The 25,162-nt window shown below is 45.4% G+C and overlaps 1 protein-coding gene across 1 annotated transcript in view; it reads right to left on the reverse strand.

Annotated features, from left to right (window-relative positions):
- Window positions 1-24,423, reverse strand: part of UPF1 (UPF1 RNA helicase and ATPase) — a 135,306-nt gene extending 110,883 nt beyond the window's left edge. Inside the window, exons 1-3 of the mRNA XM_073546521.1 lie at window positions 24,049-24,423; window positions 2,661-2,803; window positions 1,235-1,324 (exon numbers count right to left, since the gene is read on the reverse strand). Coding sequence (XP_073402622.1) covers window positions 1,235-1,324; window positions 2,661-2,803; window positions 24,049-24,213 — 398 coding nt within the window. The 5' untranslated portion in view covers window positions 24,214-24,423. The remainder of the gene's footprint in view (window positions 1-1,234; window positions 1,325-2,660; window positions 2,804-24,048) is intronic.
- Window positions 24,424-25,162: the final 739 nt, after the last annotated feature.

A 25,162-nucleotide genomic window follows, 5' to 3' on the forward strand; every position in this document is an offset into this window, starting at 1 on the left:
GCGAATTAGATAGCTGGAGGCTCAACGACTGCTTGACTGGCATCTCTCTCCCAAACGCCCCATATGCAGAAACATTCAACCAAGCGTTCATGAACTCTATGAGTCGAGTCGGTGCAAGACTCCCTTGGCAGTGGCTTTTCTCCTGGACACCAAAAGTACTGGTAGCTGAATTACAACAGGCAGGATCCTTATGCCCCTCTGACATCATCTAACAGGGAAAGTCAAAGGACATCCCACAAAGTAGATGGTAAACTAATCACACTGAAATCAGCATGTTTGGAGGGCTTATCTAATGGGTAAGGGGGGTGGGCTCAGAATAATGGGGAGTGCATTGTGTTAGCACTGAAGTAGCAGAGCAATCCCCTTCCAGACATAGTATGTACACTGACACATTCTATGTCGGCCTCACAAAGCTCCAATAACAAAGAAATGAAAATGTTACAGGTCTCAGAAAATGGAGACACATACAAGAAATTAGCTTGCCATCTTCACAACTGAAGCACCAGGAGCTTATCAATAGAGGACTAGTAAACATGCTGCCAAGTAGTCCAGCATATTCATGATTTCTATATAAACCTGCCCCCAGCACAGATTAGCAGCTGTCTGTGTGCACTGTACAGTGGTGGGATTGGGTCAGGTTATGCAGAGCTCAACATTCAGATAATTGCTAGGGAAAACATGGATTTTATCAAAACTGCAGCAAGCAGCCCAGTAAGTGATATATTGCTGGAATCAGGATCTCAGCCCCTATATCATGCTGCTCTCAGATGGAGTAGCAAACAACTGTTAACAGATTATTTTTAACAGAGATTTTGGATTCCGTCAGACATTTTTTTCATGTGTGGGATGATTTGTGTCTAATTTGTCATCTGTGTGTTGTTCATATGCAGTCAGTTTTTCTGTCACTCAGCAGATATTAAAGGGTTTGTCCGGTCTCAATTGATAAGTCTGCAGTCAGTGTGTCTGTGTAATAGCTGTAACTCAGCAGACACTTCTCTGACTGTTCCATACAGCGAGGAGCAGCAATTGGAGTAGGCTGTAATGACTCAGACGGGAGGAGCAGATCCTGTCACAGGGAATTACAAGGATGATATCACTGCACTGAAAATCTTATTGCGTGTATTGAGTGTAGGGCCAGTACAAACATTGAGAAAAGTCAATGCTTCCATGATTTCCAAGGACAATGAAATGATAAGTATGAAAACCAGATAGACAAATGATATTTGTCACCTACCTGCCAGAGGTGTTCCCACGTCCATTGCAGAACCATTTTTTACTTGTGTTGCAATAGACCACACAAGCAGGATCATGAATGCCACAATAGCTAGAAAAGAAATGTACTATATTTAAATGTCTGATTTGCTTTAGAGATGTATTAAAATTAAAGGTAATCTACGAAGAGAAATTTGACAAACTGCACCTAAATGGTACCTGTCATATCAGGTAATGTTTCAGAAAAAAGGTGTGAGTGTCCTCCCTCTTTATAGGCTCCAATTCTAAACAATGAGGCTATGTACACACGTTAAAGGGGTTTGTCCACTGCCAAGACAACCCCTTTTCTTGAACTATATGTTTGGCCCAGACAGCATAATACTTGCCTCCCATGACTGCACAGTTATAGAGGCGTTGGCACTCAGTCTCCCTGGGGCTCTAGTGCGGTGTTGCAGCCCGTACTTCCTCTTCATGTTCAATCCGTACGTAGGTGGGGACAGTGACGCCAGCGTTGATGTGACACGTGACCCCAGCAACCAATCAGCATTGGAGTCACTGTCCCCACCTACGTACGGATTGAACATGAAGAGGAAGTCCGGGCTGCAGCCGATTTGACTTCGTCTTCATGTTCAATCAGTACACAGGAGGAGACAGTTATCCCAGCGCTGACTGGGCGCCGGCTCATGTATCACAAAACGAGAGCCCTGGGGAGAGCGAGTGCAGACACCGCAGGACCGGCATGGAATATACCGTAATCATTTTACTGGGGTCAAACATTTAGTTAAATAAGGGTTTGTGGATAGTGGACAACCTCTTTATGTATTTGCAGCCCAAATTTCTGCATCTCTTGGCAGGAAAAACGCTACATAAAATAGGTGTATTTTTGTTGCCAAATTTTACCCCATTCATTAGTATGGTGAAAAATGCAGAAAAAACGCTGAAAGAATTGACATGCTGCATATTTACACTTGCAAGTCACAAATGAGCAATGTCTGCACGAGACTTCAGGATTTTCATTCATACTGCTGGCACCATGAAACTCTTCCATTTTAGTGATGAATCTGTGCAGAAAAAAAAAGCAACAAAACTGCAAAGTGTACACAGACCCAGAGACAGGACAGCTCACTCTAGTTACTCCTTTAAAAAAGTCCACAGCTTTTTTTTTTCCATGAAATGTAATTTCTTACTTTCTCTAATTTTCCAATATATTGGAGAATGGTTTTTATATTTTGGTCTCCTTTTACTTTGAGGCTTTCAAGGATGTCTTATTAGAATGTGCATGGAACACAACATTTTTTAACTTGTTTGGGTTTATCAGTTTAGAAAAACAAACACAAAAAAAAGGCTAAATAAAATACATGGAAACTAGTTTGATCCTTGAAATTGTAAAGGAATAGCAGTTATGTTTCTAAATCAGGTGATGTAGTTAGAGAACATAATACACCTACCTGCAGGCATGCACCGGAAGATCTTTTGTGTAATAGGTGTCTTCTTCATCTTCCTCAAAGTTTAGCTCACCCAGCAACTGACTTGTTTTTCCCACGCCATCATCCAGTGTGCCATTCTGTAATATACCATCTGGGCCATTAACCTACAAGAAATGTGGACACATTAACAACTCTTCATATATCTATGCACGTGCAACTTATTACTGAACCCTTATGGTATGTACCCACATTCTGGAACAGCAGCGTTTTTCCCAAAAAGCTGCATTCTAGGTTACAAGCACAGCTGTGTGAACTCACATACGGCGGGGGGTTTACGAGCCTCAGCACATCAATTATCTGCAGCATAGACTCATCCATAGCCATTCATTAGATGCAGGAAATCCGCATGTGTTCTTTGAACCATGTGGATTTACCTGCGTGTTTAGAATGCAGCGGAAATGTGAAGCGTCCAAACCGCTGCTGTATCCTAATCGTGGGCACATAGCCGTAGCCATTTCTCAAATGGACATTCTACAAACACCTGCTAGCCATCTATAGAAGCCACATACTGCAAACTCTATTCACAGAGCAGATCTATTAGGCTGTGTGCACACGCTGCGGATTCCGCTGCGTTTCCGCAGCGGTTTTGGCCGCTGCGGACACGCAGCAGTTTTAGCTGCGGTGTACAGTACCATTCATTTGAATGGGAAAAAAAAACCGCTGTGCCGACGCTGCGGAAAAAACCGCGCGGATTTGCTGCGGTTTTGAATCCGCAGAAAGAATTGCATGTCAATTCTTTCTGCGGAAACCGCTGCGGGTTCCTATCTCCACCATTGTGGAGATAGTGAATCCGCAGGACCAAACCGCAGGCAAAACCGCAGATAATCCGCAGGTCTTTTGGTTTTTGCAAAATCCGTGCGGATTAATCCGCAGCGTGTGCACGTACCCTTAGGGTGTGTGCACACGCTGCGGATCCGCAGCAGTTTCTGCTGCATTGTACAGTACCATTTAAGACTATGCAAAATGAAAAACGCAGTGCCCACGTTGCGGATTTGCTGCGGTTTTAAATCCGCAGCATGTCAATTCTTTGTGCGGATTCCGCAGAGGTTTGGCACCTGCTCCATGACAGGTGTCAAACCGCAGGGGAAAACCGCAGGCTAATCCGCACTAAATCCACAGATCAAATGACCTGCGGATTTAGACAATCCGCACAGAAAAACCCACAGCAGATTCCGCACACACCCATACAGCGCAGCCGGTTAGCCTAATCTTAAGAATGGAGTAGTTGGCTCACTACTATAACGGTACACACATTCACATCGGTTTTCCACAGCAATTAATTTAATTTTGATTATTTTTCATCCACGTGCTGCAGGAAAAACTCTGAACAATTTTATAAAGCAACTGCTGAAAGAGTAAAAATTCTGCAGCATTTCCACGAACAGATGTGATTTTTTTTTTCTTTAAGGGAATCTGGCAGCAGTTTTTTCTATTTAATCTGAGAGCAGCATAATATAGGCTAAGTGAGCCCAATTCCAACGACATATCGTTTCGTTTACTGAATGCACCAGTTGGGACAGTTTTTAGGATGAAGCAAAGCAGAGAAAACAAATCCCACCCACACCACAGCTCTCTATGTACATTGCATATTAACAGTGACCCGTGTATCGGAGGGGCTGTGGTCGGAAAAGCTAGCCTTAGGGATAAAACCTTCTTTGTATGTAAGAGCACACAGCCAAGGAAGTAACATCCTTGAAATCTGTGTTTCGCCCATATCTCCTGCTATTTTCAGATTACACAGCAAAAACCTGCTGAAAAATTTGTTTTAAGACTCCGCAAATGAAGAAATCAGTGAACTACTAAAATGCCTTTCTTCCCAGGTGCACCATTGCTGGATACGAATGGGGCACTAGTAATTGCCATCAATGCAATCTAATGCTATTTTTTTCCTCTGAAGGCCCTGTCACACTAAGCGAGATCGCTAGCGATGTCGCTTAAGCGTCACCGATTTTGTGACGCAGCAGCGATATTGCTAACGATATTGCTATGTGTGATACTTACCTCCAACCGCTCCCCCACTGGCTATCGCTGATCGCGCGAGAACGTCCTGGGCCGTTTTCTCGGCGGCGGCTTTTTGCTGGCGCCGACGAGCGACGTGTGGACGCGGGCGGGAGGACGTCTTCATCACCTCGTCTGACAGGTAAGTAACGACCGCCGCTGCGTCGCTGGTGAGATCTGCCTGTTTGGCAGCTCACTAGCGACCATTTAGCAATGCACCAGCGATGCTGACCGGGTCATATCGTGGTCGGGATCGTTGGTGCATCGCTAAATGTGACGGGACCCTAAGACAGGACAGTGTAAAAATAAACCCCCAGAAAGTTGCTGGAGTAGGTTCCAATCCTGGTTTTGGCTTACAAATTCTGATGCAGTATATCAACATGCACCTTAAGCCTTACCAAGTTTTTGCTAACCGAACAGCATAACATAGGGGCAGAGACCCCGATTCCAGCGATGTGTCACTAAGGGTGGTTTCAGATTAGCGTTCTTGTGCGTAGCGCTTGCGGCGCATCCATGCGCATGCATCATGCGCCCCTATCTTTAACATGGGGGGCGCATGGTCTTGCGTTTGCACACGTTCGTATGCGCTTTCGTGCGCATGCATCTAGTAGTGTGCGCCTTTGCACTCCAGATGCAACATGTTGCATTTTTGGGTGCGCCGAAATTTGTCAAAAAACGCATGCGCATGGAATGCGACAAAAAAACCCATTAGTCTATGGGAACGCAGGCGTGCGCAGGGAAATGTGCACGCCTGCGTTTTGATGAAGATACGTTTTTGTTGGAAAAATGTGTAGACACTGGGTTTACCCATAAAGAACGAATGCGCCTAAAAAAAGCAAACGAATGATGCGTTTTTTGCATGCGCACAAAAGCGCTAATGTGAAACCAGCTTTTTTATATCAATTTTATCTGCTGCAAATCTACCACTTCTTTGACTGATGATCTCTGTATAATCCCGCGCACACCACTGATTGGCAGCTTTGTGTATATGGTGCATAGGTAAAAAACTGCTAAATCAGTGGTGGGGGCCGATTATACAGAGCTCATGAATATGGAGGACCACATAGCAGTAAGTTTACTGGTCCTCTAGTGATAAAATAACTTAGCAAAAGGAGATAAAACTATAGAAAGCAGCCCAGTGACATCGGTGGGATTAGGGTCTCTGCCCCTATATTATGCTGCTCTCCGATTAGGTAAAAAAAAATAAAAATAAAAAAATAATTGGTGACAGGTTCCCTTTAAATTCTTCATCCATAAATGGAGACATGATCAATATCCTGCAGCAACCTCTACAAAGGATGACAGTCGACCTTTTTAATGTTAACCTCTACCCTTTGCAGGCGGTTATGGTGTTCCTAGCCAAGTCTCGTTTTAAATCAGAAATGTCATAGGGTAATAAATTTGTAATGCGCCTACATACTGAAAATGTCTTTATGACACTAAGTTTTGCATTTAGCATAAGTACTGCAGTGAGCAGGTATCGGGCTCTGACTTTTTCCGGCACCTGGGCACTGCAGTACTTTGCTCTGCCCTCAACAGCCTGTGTGGATAAAGCAAGCAGGAGGGAGGCGATCATAAGATGATGGGAGGCGCCGGACCAAGACCAGCGACACCCCTCAGACTGGACCGGCTCCGCAGGTAAGTATAATAAATCTTATTTTTCAGTTCTTCCAGGTTTGGTTGGGAACTTATAGACAGCATTATAGAATGCTGTATATAAGCCCTGAAAGGTGATGGGCGCATCTTAGATCGGCCAAAGCCGATGACAGGTTCCCTTTAAAGGGTACAATTCAATGTCACACTGCTGCAGTTCAGAGTTTAGGTAGTTACCGTATGCTCAATGTACATGATGTGAACCTGGGATCTGTGACATGTCTCCACAATGCTGTTATCTTTCTCCTGGTCTGTCTGCAGAATGCTATAGTAGTTTCATACTAACGTTTTACTGTGGATACTCTTTCCTACCCATCTGCAGCCCCCTCCAGCAGGACACTGAGCTGTACCCTTTAACACGATTCAAAATATTTTTTGCTGTTTTTATATTCACGTTTACCATATATACTCCTGGTGGCCATCCCACAGCATTGAGTTTCTATATTGTTATTTGATATTAATTGATGAATAATATTGAAAACTTAATGCGGAAATTGGAAAATTACATTTTACCTAATAAAATGTTTAGTTTATAGTTTTAGGGCACCTTGTGTTACTTGCGGAGCCCTTTAATAGAAACCTACTCATGATATTAGCCTATTTGGGAAACTACACCCCTCCATGCATTTTATAAAGGGGTCTAGCAAGAATTTACAACCCATAGGTGCTTCCTAGAAATTAGAGCACCATTTAGAATTTATTTCTTTTTTTTTTTTTTTTTTTTAACATGTAATTTCAGTGGTCAACATGTTGTGCTCAGCTTTTGCCACCAGGAAAAGTTTTTTCTATTATGCCCTTCTTGGCATAATATGTGGTCCTAATCTAAAGAAGAAACCCATAGAAATTATTTTCTGGGACTTTTTTTTTTTTTTTAAAAGGAAAAAAGTTGATTTTTTTTTTTAGTTTATTATATGTGCATTATGAAGAAAAGACATCACAGTTCAAGCAACTAACTTTGCTCTCATTACCAAGTGGCAAGAAACATTTGTTCCCCTTTAGCATCACAGAATTAGATGCCAAAAGTAAACCCATTAATTTCCATGTTTGATTTTAGACATGGGACGCAGCAGTTGCTGGAAAAGAAAAAAAAAAAAAAAAATGGAGGAAACCGTCGTGAGAGGAATTTCTCAAGTTAGTGTTGCTAGAAGTTATGTTGAGGTTATTTGTGCCAAATTTATCAAAACATGGCATGTCTCTTACCTGGTGGCATCTGCGACCCTTTTGATTGACCAGCTAATCGAATGAAGAGCCTTATAGAGCAGTGGGAGCTGAGTAGATTGATACAGTTAATCACAAAAGTGAGTACACCCCTCACATTTTCGCAACCTGTCAGCAGGATTGTACTCTGTTAACTACACCCAGTGTCAGGCTAGCGCCGTTATACTGATTAATGATACCTTGTGATGAAATCCGTCTTGTGGTTGTTGTTTAATTTTAATTTGCAGTTTTGAGTTAATGATATTGTCGTGCTCCGGGGCAACCTGTGTGTGTGTGGGGGGGGGGGGGGGGGGGGGTCTTCATGTGGTGCTATGATTAGGTATTCATCAGTATGGCTTTTGACAGGTCACTTATCCCTCACTGACCTGCCCCTATTTTACATACTGCATATCATTGCGTGGGAAGAAAAAAAAATGATAGTCTTTCTAGAAAAGTATAATATTACAGGTTATATACACTAGTTTCCTTGATATTGCGTTGAACCAGGGAGCTAGACTGATTGCCGTATGTGGAGTCGGGAAGGAATTTTCTTCCCCAATGTGGAGCTTAGACTTTGCCGCATGGGTTTTTTTTGGTTTTCTCTGGATCAACATGTTAGGCTATGGGTTGAACTAGATGACTTAAAGTCTCCCTTCAACCTTAAATACTATGTTGCTATATCAACAAAATGGCAGAAGCACCTGTGCCATTTTGACGAAGATAATCCCCCCCCCCACAATAATAGTGGACTAATGCATATATGCATATTAGGAATTGTATCATGCTAGTAACCCCACAATATGATATGCAGTATGTAAAAATGGGGCAGGTCACAGAAAGACGTGACAGAATCTGTAGTTTATTGAGCAAAATCCTGCTGATAGGTTCTTAAAGCAAACCTGAGGTTAAGTGGTCCTAGACTGACAAAGCATGTCACTAGACCTAAACCGTACTGAGGATCTGCGGGTGTCCTCAAAACGGAAGGTGGAGGAGCGCAAGGTCTCCAACATCTTCCAGCTCTGATGTCATGGAGGAGTGGAAGAGGGTTCCAGTGGAAACCTGTGAAGCTCTAGTGACCTCCATGCCCAAGAGAGTTAAGGCAGTGCTCTAAAACAATGCTGGCCACACAAAATATTGACATGGGCATTTTCACTTAGAGGTGTACTCACTTTTGTTGCCAGTCGTTAAGACATTAATGGCTGTGTGTTGAGTTATTTAGAGGAACACTAAATTTACATTGTTATACAAGCTGTACATTGACTACTTTACATTTATCAAAGTGTCAGATCCTCAGTGCTGTCTCATGAAAAGTAGTAATAAAATATTTACAAAAATATGGAGGGGTTTATTCCTTTATGATATACTGTATATAGTTTTTATACATGCAGTCGCACGCTCCACTCCCGAGTGCCGGCGGCAGTGCCTGGTATTAACATGTGAGACTCGTCCGAGTTTCTCACATATGTGATCCCGGCCTAACCCATGTTATCATTTAATCCTCTGCTCTTTCTAGGCTTTTCAGTCCACTGGGTGGTCCGATCAGTGACTGACAGCTTCCTTTGTATAAGAGTGTATAGAGAGACAGCTGTCAGTCACTGTTAGGACTACCTACTGGACTGAAAATCTCAGATCAGAGGTCTAAGGCCGGGCACACACAATCCGAAACCATCAGCGCTTTGGATGCAGAGCATGTTCACTGCGTCCAAAGTGCTGCTGCCTATTGAAAGCAGGTGAATCCGCATGTGGTCACTAAACTGTGCAGATTCATTGTGTCCAATACAATCTATTGGTGAAATTTCTCTGGCGGAGACTGGCGTCACTGCAAGAGACACTGACGTGCCGCATGTCCGTCTCCGTGGGTGACCCGCGGGCGTCTGGACACACAGTGGGTATAGGATTTCTTCAAATCCCATCAACTATGTTGTCACAGCTGGATGCTGCGGGTTTAACGCGTCCAACCCGCAACAATTACTGATTGTGGGCACATACGCTAAATGACGAAAACACAGGTTACCTTGAATTTCTCACAAAATTATATCAACTCCCTCTGATCTATAATATGGGGCCTACAGTTTGGACAATATTTTCATGGCAATGGGTTCTTTCCAAGTCAGATCCAGTTAGACCAGGGAACTCACACGCGTCCTGAGGCTCTGTTCTGCGGCCAAAGGACCTGAGACCATTGCGTCTGGCAATTTTGCATCATTGAATTGCAAAGAGCAGCTCTCTGCACCGCAATACCAGCCACCCACTGTCCAATCAGAGGCCAGCAGCTGATATCGATGTCCCGGCACGGCCACACATTAAGCGCCCCGGATATGGAGACGGAAGTGGACGCGGTTCGCAGAGGAAGCTGGGTCATTGGAGAATAATTTTTTATGCAAGTAAGGCTTCTTTTAACACTTGCCGTGTTTTTGTGGCCCCAATAGATTTCTATGGGGCCGCAAAAACGGCCTGCAAAAATACATCGGAGCGCCATGTGCCGTACAGCCATGAGGGCCGTATATACCGTACATACAGCCGTGAAAATATATCAAGCTTGTTTGATATTTTTCACGGCTCACGAACACTGCCTCCATTTAAAAACAATGGTACCGCAAAAGCAATGGCAGCTTGATTTTGCGGTACACTGTATTTGCGGATCGCCGTCTTTTCACTTCAACTTGTTACAACAGGGATCCGAGAAGGTTTTTTGCGGGAGACCGCAAAAGTCACGGAAATACAGCCCACAAAAGCAGGCCTCAAAAAACCCGGCAAGTGTAAAAGAACCCTAAAGAGCATTGTTACAAGAAGAGGACAATGGTGGAGGCATTTCAATAGGACAGGGAACAATATTACAGGCTGATGGACCTCATTACAGGCTTGGGGATATTACAGGATTGGGGACATTATTATAGGACAAGGGGCATTATTACAAGCGTGTGTATATTTTGACAAGCTTGTGGATATTATTACAGGGCAAGACATTACAGGATGACATTTTTACAGGATGGGATATTATTACAGTGCAGGTGCATTATTACAGGCTTATGGACCTAATAGGGACATTCTTACAGGATAGGAGCCAGAATTACTATATGGGGCAAAATAATAAAACTATATTACTGTATTGGGCATATTAAGGGTAAAAAAAAAAAAACAAAAACAAAACAAAACACAAGAATAATGTAAAATAAAGAATGAAAAAATAATGGAATATTTGGCCACTAAAAATGCAGTTTTATGTAAAAAATTAAGTAAAAGAAGTCCTGTACCATAACCCATATGGTAAACACCATTAAAAAGAACAAAAGAAATTTCAAAAAATGAAAACATGATCAAAAAGTCATAGAAAAATAATAGTATCAATGATAACCCGCAAAGAACGAGGCCAGTCATTAATTTTTTTCTATGTGAGGCACATTTAACGGCTGAGTTTGAGACCCCCAAGTTAGACGCTGTACTTTGCAGGTTGAAACACAACGTCAGTCACTTGCATTATGCTGCAACAAAGCAGCACAATACAGTTATCTTTGGCTGCAAAACTGGAGCCCAACTCGCTGGGTAACCCAGCATAATAGGCAGCGTGCAAATGCTATAGGATGTCACCATTACAGCAAATAGTTTCATTTCTAATAGCCTATGCAGCAGTGTTTTATATATATGGTCTCAGAGAACAATAGAGTCATATCTAGTGAATGACAGGTACCAATTAATACCTGAATATCCTGGCCACAGAACTGGTTAAACTAGAATATGTACTCAGTGCTCCATAAAACAGGGCGACATGCAGCTTAGTGTTACCGTGCTTCACAAGAATCTCCAGCATAGGCCAAGTCCATGAGTTGTCATATTATTACAAACTATAAGCTCCTAAACCCTTCCTGCCATAGCAAATTGTCATTTTGCAGGAGGAGTTTTAGTTTCAAAAGACACCATACGCCGTACTGGTAAAAGTGAAAAGGCAATAACTCCAAAATTCTACCACTGTATTTAGGGCTTTATTTTTACAACATTCACTGTAGTGTAAAAATTACAAAATGACCCAAGAACATCATACTTCAGGTCAGTACAATTAGGCTATGTGCACACGTATGCAGAAAATTTCTGCATGAAAACCGGACTCTTTCCCAGAAAACGCACGTTTTTGCCGCCATTTTTTCCGGAGTGTCCCCACTCACATAGAAAATAGACAGAAATGCAAAATTTACCGCGAAATTAATGAGCATGCTGCATTTTTTTTACAGCAAAGCGTTTTTTCGCGCAAAAGACTCATCAATATGCACAAAAAGTGCAAAATGCATTAAAATGAATGGGAAGCTTCTTTTAGGCGTTTGAGTGGATTTTTTGGTAAAGCCGCGGGAAAAAAAAACCAACGTGTGAACACAGTCTTAAGGTGATGACAAATATATATATATTAAAAAATATGTGCAAAGGCCCCGTTACATTTAGTGATGCACCAGCGATCCCGACCACGATATGTCCCGGTCAGGATCGCTGGTGCATCGCTAATTGGTCGCTAGTGAGCTGCCACACAGGCAGATCTCACTAGCGATGCAGCAGCGGTCGATACTTACCGTCAGACGCAGCGAAGATGTCTTCTTCCGCCCGTGTCCATGGCTCTGATAGAGAATAAAAATAAGATTTATTATACTTACCTGTGGGGCGGTCCGGTCCGAAAGGTGTCACTGGTCTTGGTTCGGCGCCTCCCATCTTCTTATGATCGCCACCCTCCTGTTTGCTTCGTGTGGATGACGGGACCCTGCATCATCCACACAGGTTCCCCCGGCATCGCGCTCCTGCGCAGGAGTACTTATCTGCCCTGTTGAGGGCAGAGCAAAGTACTACAGTACGCAGGCACTAGAAAAGGTCAGAGGCGCCTAGCGCCTGCGCACTACAGTACTTGGCTCTGCCCTCAACAGGACAGGAAAGTATGCCTACGCAGGAGCGCGATGTGGGGGAGCCATGAAGCAAACAGGACGGCGATCATAAGATGGGAGATGCCGGACCAAGACCAGCGACACCCATCGGACTGGACAGCCCCTCGGGTGAATATAATAAAACTTATTTGTCAGTTGTTCCAGGTCAAGTTGGGAGCAAATATACAGCATCATAGAATGCTGTATATCAGCCCTGAAAGGTGAGGACTGCATCTTATATCGCCAAAAACTGACAGGTGCACTTTAATGGTTGACTTATTGGTACCATATAAGGGTACATATGAGGTATTGATAGATCAGATTTACATTTTGATAAATTAGACTTTTAGAGATGCAGAAATATCAAATGTCTTATTTAAAGAGAGAGGATTCATGTGTTTGCTTTTTAGTATACACGTAAGCCCCCGTTACACACTGCGATATCGCTAGCAATATCGCTGTAAAGTCACCGATTTTGTGATGTTGCAGCGATATTGCTAGCGATATCGCTATGTCTGATACTTACCTCTGACCGGCTCCCCCCCTGGTTATCGCTGATTGCGCGAGAAGCTCCTGGACCATTCCTCGTCGGTCACTTCCTGCGGCGCTTCCTGCTGTGACGACGAGCGAGGCGTGGAGCCGGGCGGGAGGACGTCAGGATCGCCTAGTGTGACAGGTAAGTAGCGACCCCCGTCCCCTGCGATATCGCTGGTGAGATCTGCCTGTGTGGCAGCTCACTAGCGACCACCTAGCGATGCACCAGCGATCCTGACCGCATCATATCGCTGGTCGGGATTGCTGGTGAGTCACTAGGTGTAACTGTACCCTTAACCAGGCCAATTTTTTAAAGTCTGACGTGTCACTTCATGCAGTAATAACGAAGGAATGCTTCAACATATCCCAGTGTTTCTGAGATTATTTTTTCGGGTCACATACTTTATATGATAAATTTAGGTTGATTATTATTTTTTATTTTTTGAATAAACAGAAATTTTACAAAAATGTAAATAAAAAGGAATTTTTAAACTTTGAATGATTATCCCTTTAATCCAGATAATCATACCACACAAACAATTGACATTTCCCTCATGTCTACTGTACATGAGCACCATTTATAACGTGTTATTTTATTTTGTAGCATTTTAGAAGGTTTAAAAATGTAGCAGCAATTTTTCATTCTTTCAAAGAAATGTACAAAACAATTTTATAGGGACCTATTCAGTTTTGAAGTGACTTTGGGCGTCCTATATATAGGAAAACCATAGAAGTGATACCATTTTAAAAGTGCACCCCTCAAAAGTTTTCAAAATTGCTTTCTAGTTTATTAACCTTTCAGGAATTAATGCAAAGTGGCATGACAGGAATGAAAAAGTTTATTTTTACCACCCAAATTTTTATAGCTTCTGAACAGGCCACTATAGTAAGCAGACAAAGGCGTTTATTTGGCCATGAACTGCCATGGCAAACATCAGGACCACACGATCAAGATCTCAGGGTGCCCCCTGCACTCTGTTAACCATCTAGATGCCGTAATCACTTTTGACAGCAGCATTTGCTAGTTTCACTCCAGCGCTCGGCAGAGCTGCGGAGGCCATGCAGATGTGTCCGCATGTGTCGTTTTGACGACGCGGCGACCGCAACAAATTGCAGCACGTTGCATTCGACACGGATCGCCGCAGGGTCAAAACGACGCAAGCGGACGCATCCGCACGGCCTGCGTACCCAATGTTAAAGACAGGTACGCAGGCAGAATGCAGACATAGGCGGAGCTGATCAGAAAAGGTGCGGCAGTGGGTGGAGCTTCATGGAGGAACTACGCAGCCCTCTGCAGCTCTACCAAACGAAAATGTGAATCTGGTCTAAGGGGTTAAAAGTGCCTTAGTCTGTCTCAACACTGCTTGTGGCTGATGCAGCAAGTTGTCAGCTATAGTGTACAGCCGACAGCTACAGGATTGTCACCCGTTGGAGGATGCTAGTCTCATCACAGGACAAGACATAATGGTGGTCACTAAGGGGTTAAAAGGTGTAATCCGGTCTTTAATTACAAGGTACGAGTGCCAGCCATAAAAAACAGGGATACCACTGGTACCAGAAAATCAGATATATTAATGAGGCGTTTTCGTTTTCTTTGGGATTGTTCAGTGTACTTTCATTAGGCTAGTTTCACACTAGCGTATGGAGGAGCTGCGGAGGGATGCGGACTTCCCCTGTGAAGCTCCGCCCACGGCTGCACCTCCTCCGGTCAGCTCCGCCTCCGTCGGCATGCAGCCTGCGTACCCTCTCTTTAACATTGGGCACGCAGGCCGTGCCGATGTATGCGGATGCCTCCGCATGCGTCGTTTTGACGGTGCGGCGACCACACCAGAATGCAACGCATTCGGAGGAGGTGCGGCCGTGGGTGGAGCTTCACGGAGGAATTCCGCATCCCTCCGCAGCTCCTACATACGTTAGTGTGAAACTAGCTTTAGCCACCAAAAAAAAACAAAAAACAAAAACTGACTGGACACAAGGCTGGGAAAGGGGCAGTAACGCTAGTCAGGGAGGCAAGTAAAGCTTTCTTTTTAACCTTTAAGCAGCACCATGGAAACACTGATAAGTGATTGTCCAGGGAAGCTGTCACATAAAATAATGCAAATAAACCTGTGTCAGGCGCTATAGGACTGACAGGCACAGCTCACACATTTTTGTCTCCCCCTCCTCTCCAAGGCGGCAGAGGATCACACCCCTACCAGTACCATCAGGCACAATGCGCCCAAACACATCATCTCCGATACATGATATGATCTGCCAGACCTTGCTTACTCTCTGCCAATGTGTTTCTCCTGCTGAGCTTTTAACGTCTGAATCTGATCGAACATGACTCCAGTAGCATCTAACTGCCTTCCAATTACTTTTTTTCCTAGTTTTAATGTCTAGTAATCGTAATGTCCTGAATACTTGAGGCTATTTGGCGGTAGTTGTGAAATTTGGGTCCTGTTTGTTTTATTACATTTATGGTTATTAAATTAGTTTTTTTGCATCTAATTTCTTTTAAATACATCCCTATGAAGGTCACTGATTGCTATTAGAGCTCAGAAATTGAGAATTACAGTGTTGGCCAAAAGTATTGACACCCCTGCAATTCTGTCAGATAATACTCAGTTTCTTCCTGAAAATGATTGCAAACACAAATTCTTTGGTATTATTATCTTCATTTAATTTGTCTTAAATAAAAAAACACAAAAAGAATTGTCCTAAAGCCAAATTGGATATAATTCCACACCAAACATAAAAAAGAGGGTGGACAAAAGTATTGGCACTGTTCGAAAAATCATGTGATGCTTCTCTAATTTCTGTAATTAAGGGCACCTGTAACTTACCTGTGGCACCTAACAGGTGTTGGCAATAGCTAAATCACACTTGCAGCCAGTTGACATGGATTAAAGTTGACTCAACCTCTGTCCTGTGTCCTTGTGTGTACCACATTGAGCATGGAGAAAAGAAAGAAGACCAAAGAACTGTCTGAGGACTTGAGAAACCAATTGTGAGGAAGCATGAGCAATATCAAGGCTACAAGTCCATCTACAAAGACCTGAATGTTCCTGTGTCTACCGTGCGCAGTGTCATCAAGAAGTTTAAAGCCCATGGCACTGTGGCTGACCTCCCTAGATGTGGATGGAAAAGAAAAATTATCAAGAGATTTCAACGCAAGATTGTGCGGATGTTGGTTAAAGAACCTCGACTAACATCCAAACAAGTTCAAGCTGCCCTGCAGTCCAAGGGTACAACAGTATCCACCCGTACTATCCATCGGCATCTGAATAAAAAGGGACTGTATGGTAGGAGACCCAGGAAGACCCCACTTCTTACCCCGAGACATAAAAAAGCCAGGCTGGAGTTTGCCAAAACTTACCTGAAAAAGCCTAAAATGTTTTGGAAGAATGTTCTCTGGTCAGATGAGACAAAAGTAGAGCTTTTTGGGCAAAGGCATCAACATAGAGTTTACAGGAGAAAAAAAGAGGCATTCAAAGAAAAGAACACGGTCCCTACATTCAAACATGGCAGAGGTTCCCTGATGTTTTGGGGTTGCTTTGCTGCCTCTGGCACTGGACTGCTTGACCGTGTGCATGGCATTATGAAGTCTGAAGACTACCAACAAATTTTGTAGCATAATGTAGGGCCAAGTGTGAGAAAGCTGGGTCTCCCTCAGAGGTCATGGGTCTTCCAGCAGGACAATGACCCAAAATACACTTCAAAAAGCACTAGAAAATGGTTTGAGAGAAAGCACTGGAGTCTTCTAAGGTGGCCAGCAATGAGTCCAGACCTGAATCCCATAGAACACCTGTAGAGAGATCTAAAAATGGCAGTTTGGAGAAGGCACCCTTCAAATATCAGGGACCTGGAGCAGTTTGCCAAAGAAGAATGATCTAAAATTCCAGCAGAGCATTGTAAGAAACTCATTGATGGTTACCGGAAGCGGTTGGTCGCAGTTATTTTGGCTAAAGGTTGTGCAACCAAGTATTAGGCTGAGGGTGCCAATACTTTTGTCCGGCCCATTTTTGGAGTTTTGTGTGAAATTATCAATGTTTTCCATTTTGCTTCATTCTCTTTTGTGTTTTTTCATTTAAGACAAATTAAATGAAAATAATAATACCAAAGAATTTGTGTTTGCAATCATTTTCAGGAAGAAACTGAGTATAATATGACAGAATTGCAGGGGTGTCAATACTTTTGGCCAACACTGTATATATTACAGGTGGTTTTCCAACCTGCCAGGCAGGCTCACTGGCCCAAACTCTGGGTCTCAGAGATACGGCCGACGCTGGGGTTAGTCTGCAGGTTAACATTGTTCTGACACTCGTGCTGCTGGCACTTAGGCTGGTTTTACACTTATCACATTTTTTTGCGGTCCGTTTCGCCGCATTTTTTGTGGTGTACCGCAATAACCGGCCACAAAAAAGTTGGCATATCGCCTTTTTTTTCCCTTCAAAACCAGGGCTGTGGAGTCAGTAAGCCAAACTTGCGACTCCGACTCCTCATTTTCCATTACACCGACTCCCACATATATTGCTTATATTTAAGTGAAAAATTTATTGTAGTACAATGTGAACATCAGACATTAAATCATTTTTATGATACAATAATCAAGACATTCAGGTAGAACATAATATATATTTATTGGAATACAACTTTAGAACACAAAAAAAAACAAATTGTAAATATGTAATACACTATGTAATATCGATTACATATACACAGTACAGACCAAAAGTTTTGACACACCTTCTCATTCAAAGAGTTTTCTTTCTTTAGATTCACTCTGAATGCATCAAAACTATGAACTAACATGTGGAAGTATATAACTAACAAAAAAGTGTGAAACAACTGAAAATATGTCTTATATTCTAGGTTCTTCAAAGTAGCCACCTTTTGCTTTGATTACTGCTTTGCACACTCTTGGCATTCTCTTGATGAGGTTCAAGAAACAGATATATATATATATATATATATATATGTCATTTTCATAGTCATGAATATAAAGAAAACTCTTTGAATGAGGTGTGTCCAAACTTTTGGTCTGTACTGTGTGTGTGTAATATATATATCATACACACTTTGAGCTTTATATATGTACTAGCTGAAGAGCCCGGGCATAGTAACTAACTGTGGTTAGTTATAGCAAATTATAATTATCTTCCATCCCATAGTCCCGTGCCCATATACCCATCATACATATCCACCATCCCATAGACCCGTGCCCATACACCCATCATACATATCCTCCATCCCAGTCGAGTGCCCATACACCCATCACACATCCTCCATCCCATAGGCCCGTGCCCATATACCCATCACACATCCTCCATCCCATAGTCCCATGCCCATATACTCATTATACATATTCGCCATCCCATAGTCGAGTGCCCATATATCCATCACACATCCTTCATCTCATAGTCCCATGCCCATATACCCATCATACATATCCGCCATTCCATAGGCCCGTGCCCATATACCCGTCATACATATCCTCCATCCCATAGTCGAGTGCCCATATACCCATCACACATCCTCCATCCCATAGTCCCATGCCCATATACCCATCATACATATCCTCCATCCCATAGTCCTGTGCCCATATACCCATCACACATCCTCCATTCCATAATCAACCATTATGATATCATAATGAGCGGCGGGGCTTGCAACCTATGATGACATCAGCGTCGCCATGGCAACCATTGTGACATCATAATGAGGGGCGGGGCTTGACACGCACACACTTTCCCCAGTATGTAGATGGGGCAAAATTGTTTGGTGAATTGGAACGTGCGGGGTTAAAATTTCGCCTCACAACATAGCTTAGGACGCTCTCGGGGTCCAGACGTGTGACTGTGCCAAATTTTGTGGCTGTAGCTGCGACGGTGCAGATGCCTAACCCGGACATACACACTTTGAGCTTTATATATGAGACTAGCTGAAGAGCCCGGCGCTGCCCGGGCATAGTAACTAACTGTGGTTAGTTATAGCAAATTATAATTATCCTCCATCCCATAGTCCTGTGCCCATATTCCCATCATACATATCCTCCATCCCATAGTTCCGTGCCTATATACCCATCATACATACCCTCCATCCCATAGTCCCGTGCCCATATACCCATTATACATATCCGCCATCCCATAGTCCCATGCCCATACACCAATCATACATATTCGCTGCCCGGGCATAGTAACTAACTGTGGTTAGTTGTAGCAAATTATAATTATCCTCCATCCCATAGTCCCGTTCCCATATAACCATCATACATATCCGCCATCCCATAGGCCCGTGTCCATATACCCATCATACATCCTTCATCTCATAGTCCCATGCCCATATACCCATCATACATATCCTCCATCCCATAGTCCCGTGCCTATATACCCATCATACATCCTCCATCTCAGTCCCATGCCCATATACCCATCACACATCCTCCATCCCATAGTCCTGTGCCCATAAACATATCCGCCATCCCATAGTCCAGTGCCCATATACCCATCACACATCCTCCATCCCATAGTCAACCATTATGACATCATAATGAACGGCGGCAGGGCTTGCGACCTATGATGACATCAGCGTCGCCATGGCAACCATTGTGACATCATAATGAGGGGCGGGGCTTGATACGCACACACTTTTTCCCCAGTATGTAGATAGGGGCAAAATTGTTTGGTGAATTGGAACGCGCGGGGTTAAAATTTCACCTCACAACATAGGACGCTCTCGGGGTCCAGGCGTGTGACTGTGCCAAATTTTGTGGCTGTAGCTGCGACGGTGCGGATGTCTATCCCGGACATACACACACACACACACTTTGAGCTTTATATATTAGAGGTGTGTGTGTGTGTGTCCGGGATAGGCATCCGCACCGTCGCAGCTACAGCCACACGTCTGGACCCCGAGAGCATCCTAAGCTATGTTGTGAGGCAAAATTTTAACCCCACGCGTTCCAATTCACCAAACAATTTTGCCCCTATCTACATACTGGGGAAAAAGTGTGTGCGCGTAAAGCCCCGCCCCTCATTAGGATGTCATAATGCCCCTATCTACATACTGGGGAAAAGTGTGTGCGTATCAAGCCCCGCCCCTCATTATGATGTCACAATGGTTGCCATGGCGACGCTGATGTCATCATAGGTTGCAAGCCCTGCCGCCGTTCATTATGATGTCATAATGGTTGACTATGGGATGGAGGATGTGTGATGGGTATATGGGCACTGGACTATGGGATGGCGGATATGTATGATGGGTATATGGGCGCAGGACTATGGGATGGAGGATATGTATGACAGGCATATGGGCACGGGACTATGGGATGGAGGATGTATGATGGGTATATAGGCACGGGACTATGGGATGGAGGATATGTATGATGGGTATATGGGCATGGGACTATGAGATGAAGGATGTATGATGGGTATATGGACACTCGACTATGGGATTGACCTTGACCTGGCTAGTCAATGCTTGCCTTGAGAAACGTGATGGTGTCTCCGTGGCTCTTGATTTACATGTTTTTGCATATTTCCCATAAGGGATGGGGGCATTGCTCTAGCATCACTGCGTTGAGAAACATGTGATGGTGTCTCCGCAGTGTTGGATGTTGATCTCCATGAGTTCATTCCTCATTTTTCACAGTCTTTTACTAGGCATTGCTCCTACTAGCCAGTTTCCTACTCCACACTGATGAGAGGAAATACCCCGAAACAGCTGTCTGTGGATGGATACCATGTTTTGGCATAGGTGGTTTCCTTCATTGGAGACTGCCCTTCCCGTGGTTGTTCCTTCCCGGTGAAAGACCTGGCTAGTCATTGCTTGCGTTGAGAAACGTGATGGTGTCTCCGCGGCTCTTGATTTACATGTTTGTGCCATAGGGTATACAGCAACGGGTACAAAGTACGTCACAGAAACAGCTCTAGGATATATTTTAGTTGCATGTCAGGGTGAATGGGATAAAAGTGACATGTGAACAGAGTACAAGAAATAACCCAAGATTTTCCCCTGGATAAACACTCCACTGTTCATGGGTATATATATTACACACACACGTATACATACACAGTATATATGTATTTTTTTTTATTATGAGGGTATTCTTGTGTTTTGCTCACTTTAGTGCATCACCAAGATTTTATTTTTAAAGGGAATCTGTCACCCCTTTTTTGAGATATCATATAATGATATCATTCAATTGTGTGTCACATAAGGATTCTGTACTTTTGCTTCCCCCTGACCCCGCACCTTTCATGCATAAATACCTTTTTTTATATCGGTTCTGATGTATGTTAACTGCCGCTGTCCGGTCCGATGGGCGGGGCTTATTCACCTGCTCCCCCCCTCCCTGTCTTGCTCTACACAGGAAGAAATCCGTTGAGAAAGACGGAGTGGGGGAGCAGGTGAATAAGCCCTGCCCAGTGGACCAGACAGCGGCAGTTAACATACATCTGAACTGATATAAAAAAGGTATTTATGCATGAAAAGTGCAGGGCCAGGGGGAAGCAAAAGTACTAAAAGAATCCTTATGTAACACACAATTGAATGATATCATTATATGATATCTCAAAAAAGGGGTGACAGATTCCCTTTAAAGGCAACCTGTCTGTAATGAAGGCAGTTACCAGAAAGAGCAGGGAATCAAATGTATAAAATGCAAGTTATTCAGAACCTTATCCCAAAAACCATATAGCAATCTGCTCGTCCTCTCCTGTTCTAATAGACAACGTCCATAGACTGCACGGCATTTCCAAGCAGTCAGGTTTCTTGAAATAGTTACAAAAAGCAACATGTGACAGTATGTACACAAACATAAGAAATGAAACTAAAACAAAATACAAGGATGGGCACTTAGGGTAAGTGCCCATGATCCGGAAATAGAGCTTTGTAGGTAGCACATTTTCACTGCGTCCAAAACGCGTAGGGGACAAGGGTTTTCTAGAAATCCCAGCCACTATGCTGCAACATGTGGCCGCTGCATGTTTGACTCTGCTTAAATACACAGCATCAAACCCACAGCAGTTCCCGATCATGGGCACGCTCCCTTATTCCACTTATGGACCCTCCGTTCTACCTCACAGGGGGGCTTGCACACTAGATCACTATACAGGATGCACTAATATTTAGTAAATGCACCCCTGCATGGAATGGAGCTAGAGCACATCTCCTGAATGTGTAGCTGTTTCTTAGGCAATCTCTTCATGTATTGTGGCTGTCTAACAGCAGCTACATATGCAGCCGCACAGACTTGGACCTTTTTTTGAACACGCAAAAGGCACTGTTACCACACGAGCATGCTTGGATAACGTCTTATCCGAGCACATTTGCGCATCGCTAATGTGCGTGTCTTCAAAGGGGTTGTCCGGTCAAAATTTGGTGATGTGAGGGGGTCTGATTGCCGAGCCCCAAACTGATCGGCAGAACAATGAACTCGTTATAACTGGTCAAACCCTTTAATGAATTCAGCACAGCTTTCAACTCTCATACGGTTCCACAAGAGAATTTGTGCATTGATGTAAAGCTCTTAAAGGGAACCTGTCAGGAGGATTGTGCTTGTAACCTACAGACAGTGTCAGGTTGACGTTGTTATACTGATTACAATGATACCTGGTTGATGAAACCTGTCTTGTGGTTGTTGTTTAATCTTTATGTTCCGTTTTGAGTTAATGATATGTTTGTGCTATGGGCGGCCTGTGGTGGGGTCTTCAAGTGGCGCTCTGTGGTGGGGTCTTTATGAGGTGCTCTGACTAGGTATTCATAATGCAGACTGCTGACAGGTCACTGATCTGCCCCCTAGCTAATAATATTATATATATATACACACACACACTAAAAAAAAAAAAAAAAAAAAAAAAAAAGCCCCTTCTGCAGGCAGGCACCAGCCGTGACACCTGCGCTGCAGCGTTATCGCATGTGTGTATAATAAATACGTTTGAGGATATCCTGATATTCTCCAAAAAAAAAATCCAATTGAAAATGGCGCAAATAGCTGCCACTGCGCAGGAGGCGCCATCTTAGAGGAGCACATTTTTCTCTAGGAAGATGGCGCCTCCTGTGCAGTAGCAGCTATCAGATCACCGCAATACACACCGATAACTGCCACTGCGCAGATGGATTTGAATGTCAAACATTAAATACACTGTACATTTGCGATTATGCTTCAGCGCAGGTGACACGGCTGGTGCCACCAGGCGCCCCCTCCACGGGGCCCCTCCGCCGCAGGAGGGCACCAGGCGCCCCCTCCACGGGGCCCCTCCGCCGCAGGAGGGCACCAGGCGCCCCCTCCACGGGGCCCCTCCGCCGCAGGAGGGCACCAGGCGCCCCCTCCACGGGGCCCCTCCGCCGCAGGAGGGCACCAGGCGCCCCCTCCACGGGGCCCCTCCGCCGCAGGAGGGCACCAGGCGCCCCCTCCACGGGGCCCCTCCGCCGCAGGAGGGCACCAGGCGCCCCCTCCACGGGGCCCCTCCGCCGCAGGAGGGCACCAGGCGCCCCCTCCACGGGGCCCCTCCGCCGCAGGAGGGCACCAGGCGCCCCCTCCACGGGGCCCCTCCGCCGCAGGAGGGCACCAGGCGCCCCCTCCACGGGGCCCCTCCGCCGCAGGAGGGCACCAGGCGCCCCCTCCACGGGGCCCCTCCGCCGCAGCGGGGCACCAGGCGCCTCCCCCAAGGGCCCCTCTGCCGCAGCGGGGCACCAGGCGCCTCCCCCAAGGGCCCCTCTGCCGCAGCGGGGCACCAGGCGCCTCCCCCAAGGGCCCCTCTGCCGCAGCGGGGCACCAGGCGCCTCCCCCAAGGGCCCCTCTGCCGCAGCGGGGCACTAGGCGCCTCCCCCACGGGCCCCTCTGCCGCAGCGGGGCACTAGGCGCCTCCCCCACGGGCCCCTCTGCCGCAGCGGGGCACTAGGCGCCTCCCCCAAGGGCCCCTCTGCCGCAGCGGGGCACTAGGCGCCTCCCCCACGGGCCCCTCTGCCGCAGCAGGGTATAGGAGGAACGCTCCCGTGTGAACAGCGCCACGTGGAGTTAGAGGCAGGCAGTTACAGGCAGCTGTGTCAGGCCGCTCGCCCCATCCCGGAAGCGCCGCACATACCTGCCCGTCCAGCTGGCTTGGGGTCTGCCCCTGGGTCTGACTGGGCAACGTGAAGTCGGTGAACTCGAACTCTGAGCCCTGAGTGTCGGCCCCGAGCAGCTCGGCCTCCTCCGTGTCCAGGAAGGTGAGAGTCTGGGAGCTAGGCCCGTACGCCTCCACGCTCATGATGTACCGGCTCGGAAGCGGCTCCAGCGACTTCGGAACCGTCTGGGAAGCGATGAAACGGGGATGCGACCTCTAACTGCTCACGGTACACCGTCGTCACCAAGCGCGGGCACTCCAACCAGCCGCCTGCGACCAAGCACCCTCCACCGCAATTGACGTCACACGCCGTCGCGCAGGAAAGGTGCGCGCCTGCGCCAAATTGTGACGTCCTGCGCACGCAGCCGTACGTACCCCGCCCCGTTACTATGGGCAACAGGAACTTTCTTGGCGGTGATTTCACAGCGCTGGTTGTAGAGGGAGCCCGTGCTGAGTAATGGAAGACAGCCGCCGCCATCACTGGAAGCTCCTGTGCCCCCTAATGGCCAGGCTCTGAATAGCTTCCAGGTTTCCCATAGCTCGGGACAGATAGGCCGGGTTGGAACGGAAACCTAGCCGCCCCACACTCACTATCTGCTGCCATAGAACAGTGCCTGACCTAGGGGGAAATACAGGATTGTTGTGAGGCGCTAGAAGCTTCTGTAGTCCTGTCATGGCGACATACTATACACACACTGTCGGGGCCTGTGCACACTGTGCAGATTTGTCACCAAACCTGAAGCGTTTCCTGGTAGCCGTCATGTGACTGGGAATCTTGAGGTGCCATGCACACACTGCTTACATTTTCCTTGCAGGTCGGCATCGTATCGATTCCTTCAGCATTTTTGCCACAGATGTCTTTCATACTAAGGTTCTGTTCACATTAGGCGTTTTTGCTGTGTTTCTTTATGCACATTTTCAGCTGTGTTTTATAGTAGAAGCAGTGTTTTGTTTTTTTCCGTCCTCGGTATTTTGCGCGTTGCTCGGGTTTTGCGGGACAGAGCATGTCACTTCGTTCAGCGATTTTCATCCATGGCAGCAATGGGTGGTGAAAAACAAAGGGAGCAGGTTTGGCTGCAGGTTTTGTGCCGCT

This window comes from Dendrobates tinctorius, unplaced genomic scaffold (genome assembly GCF_039654945.1).
Source record: "Dendrobates tinctorius isolate UK_male_01 unplaced genomic scaffold, ASM3965494v1 ptg000011l, whole genome shotgun sequence".
NCBI classification, from domain to species: Eukaryota; Metazoa; Chordata; class Amphibia; order Anura; family Dendrobatidae; genus Dendrobates; species Dendrobates tinctorius.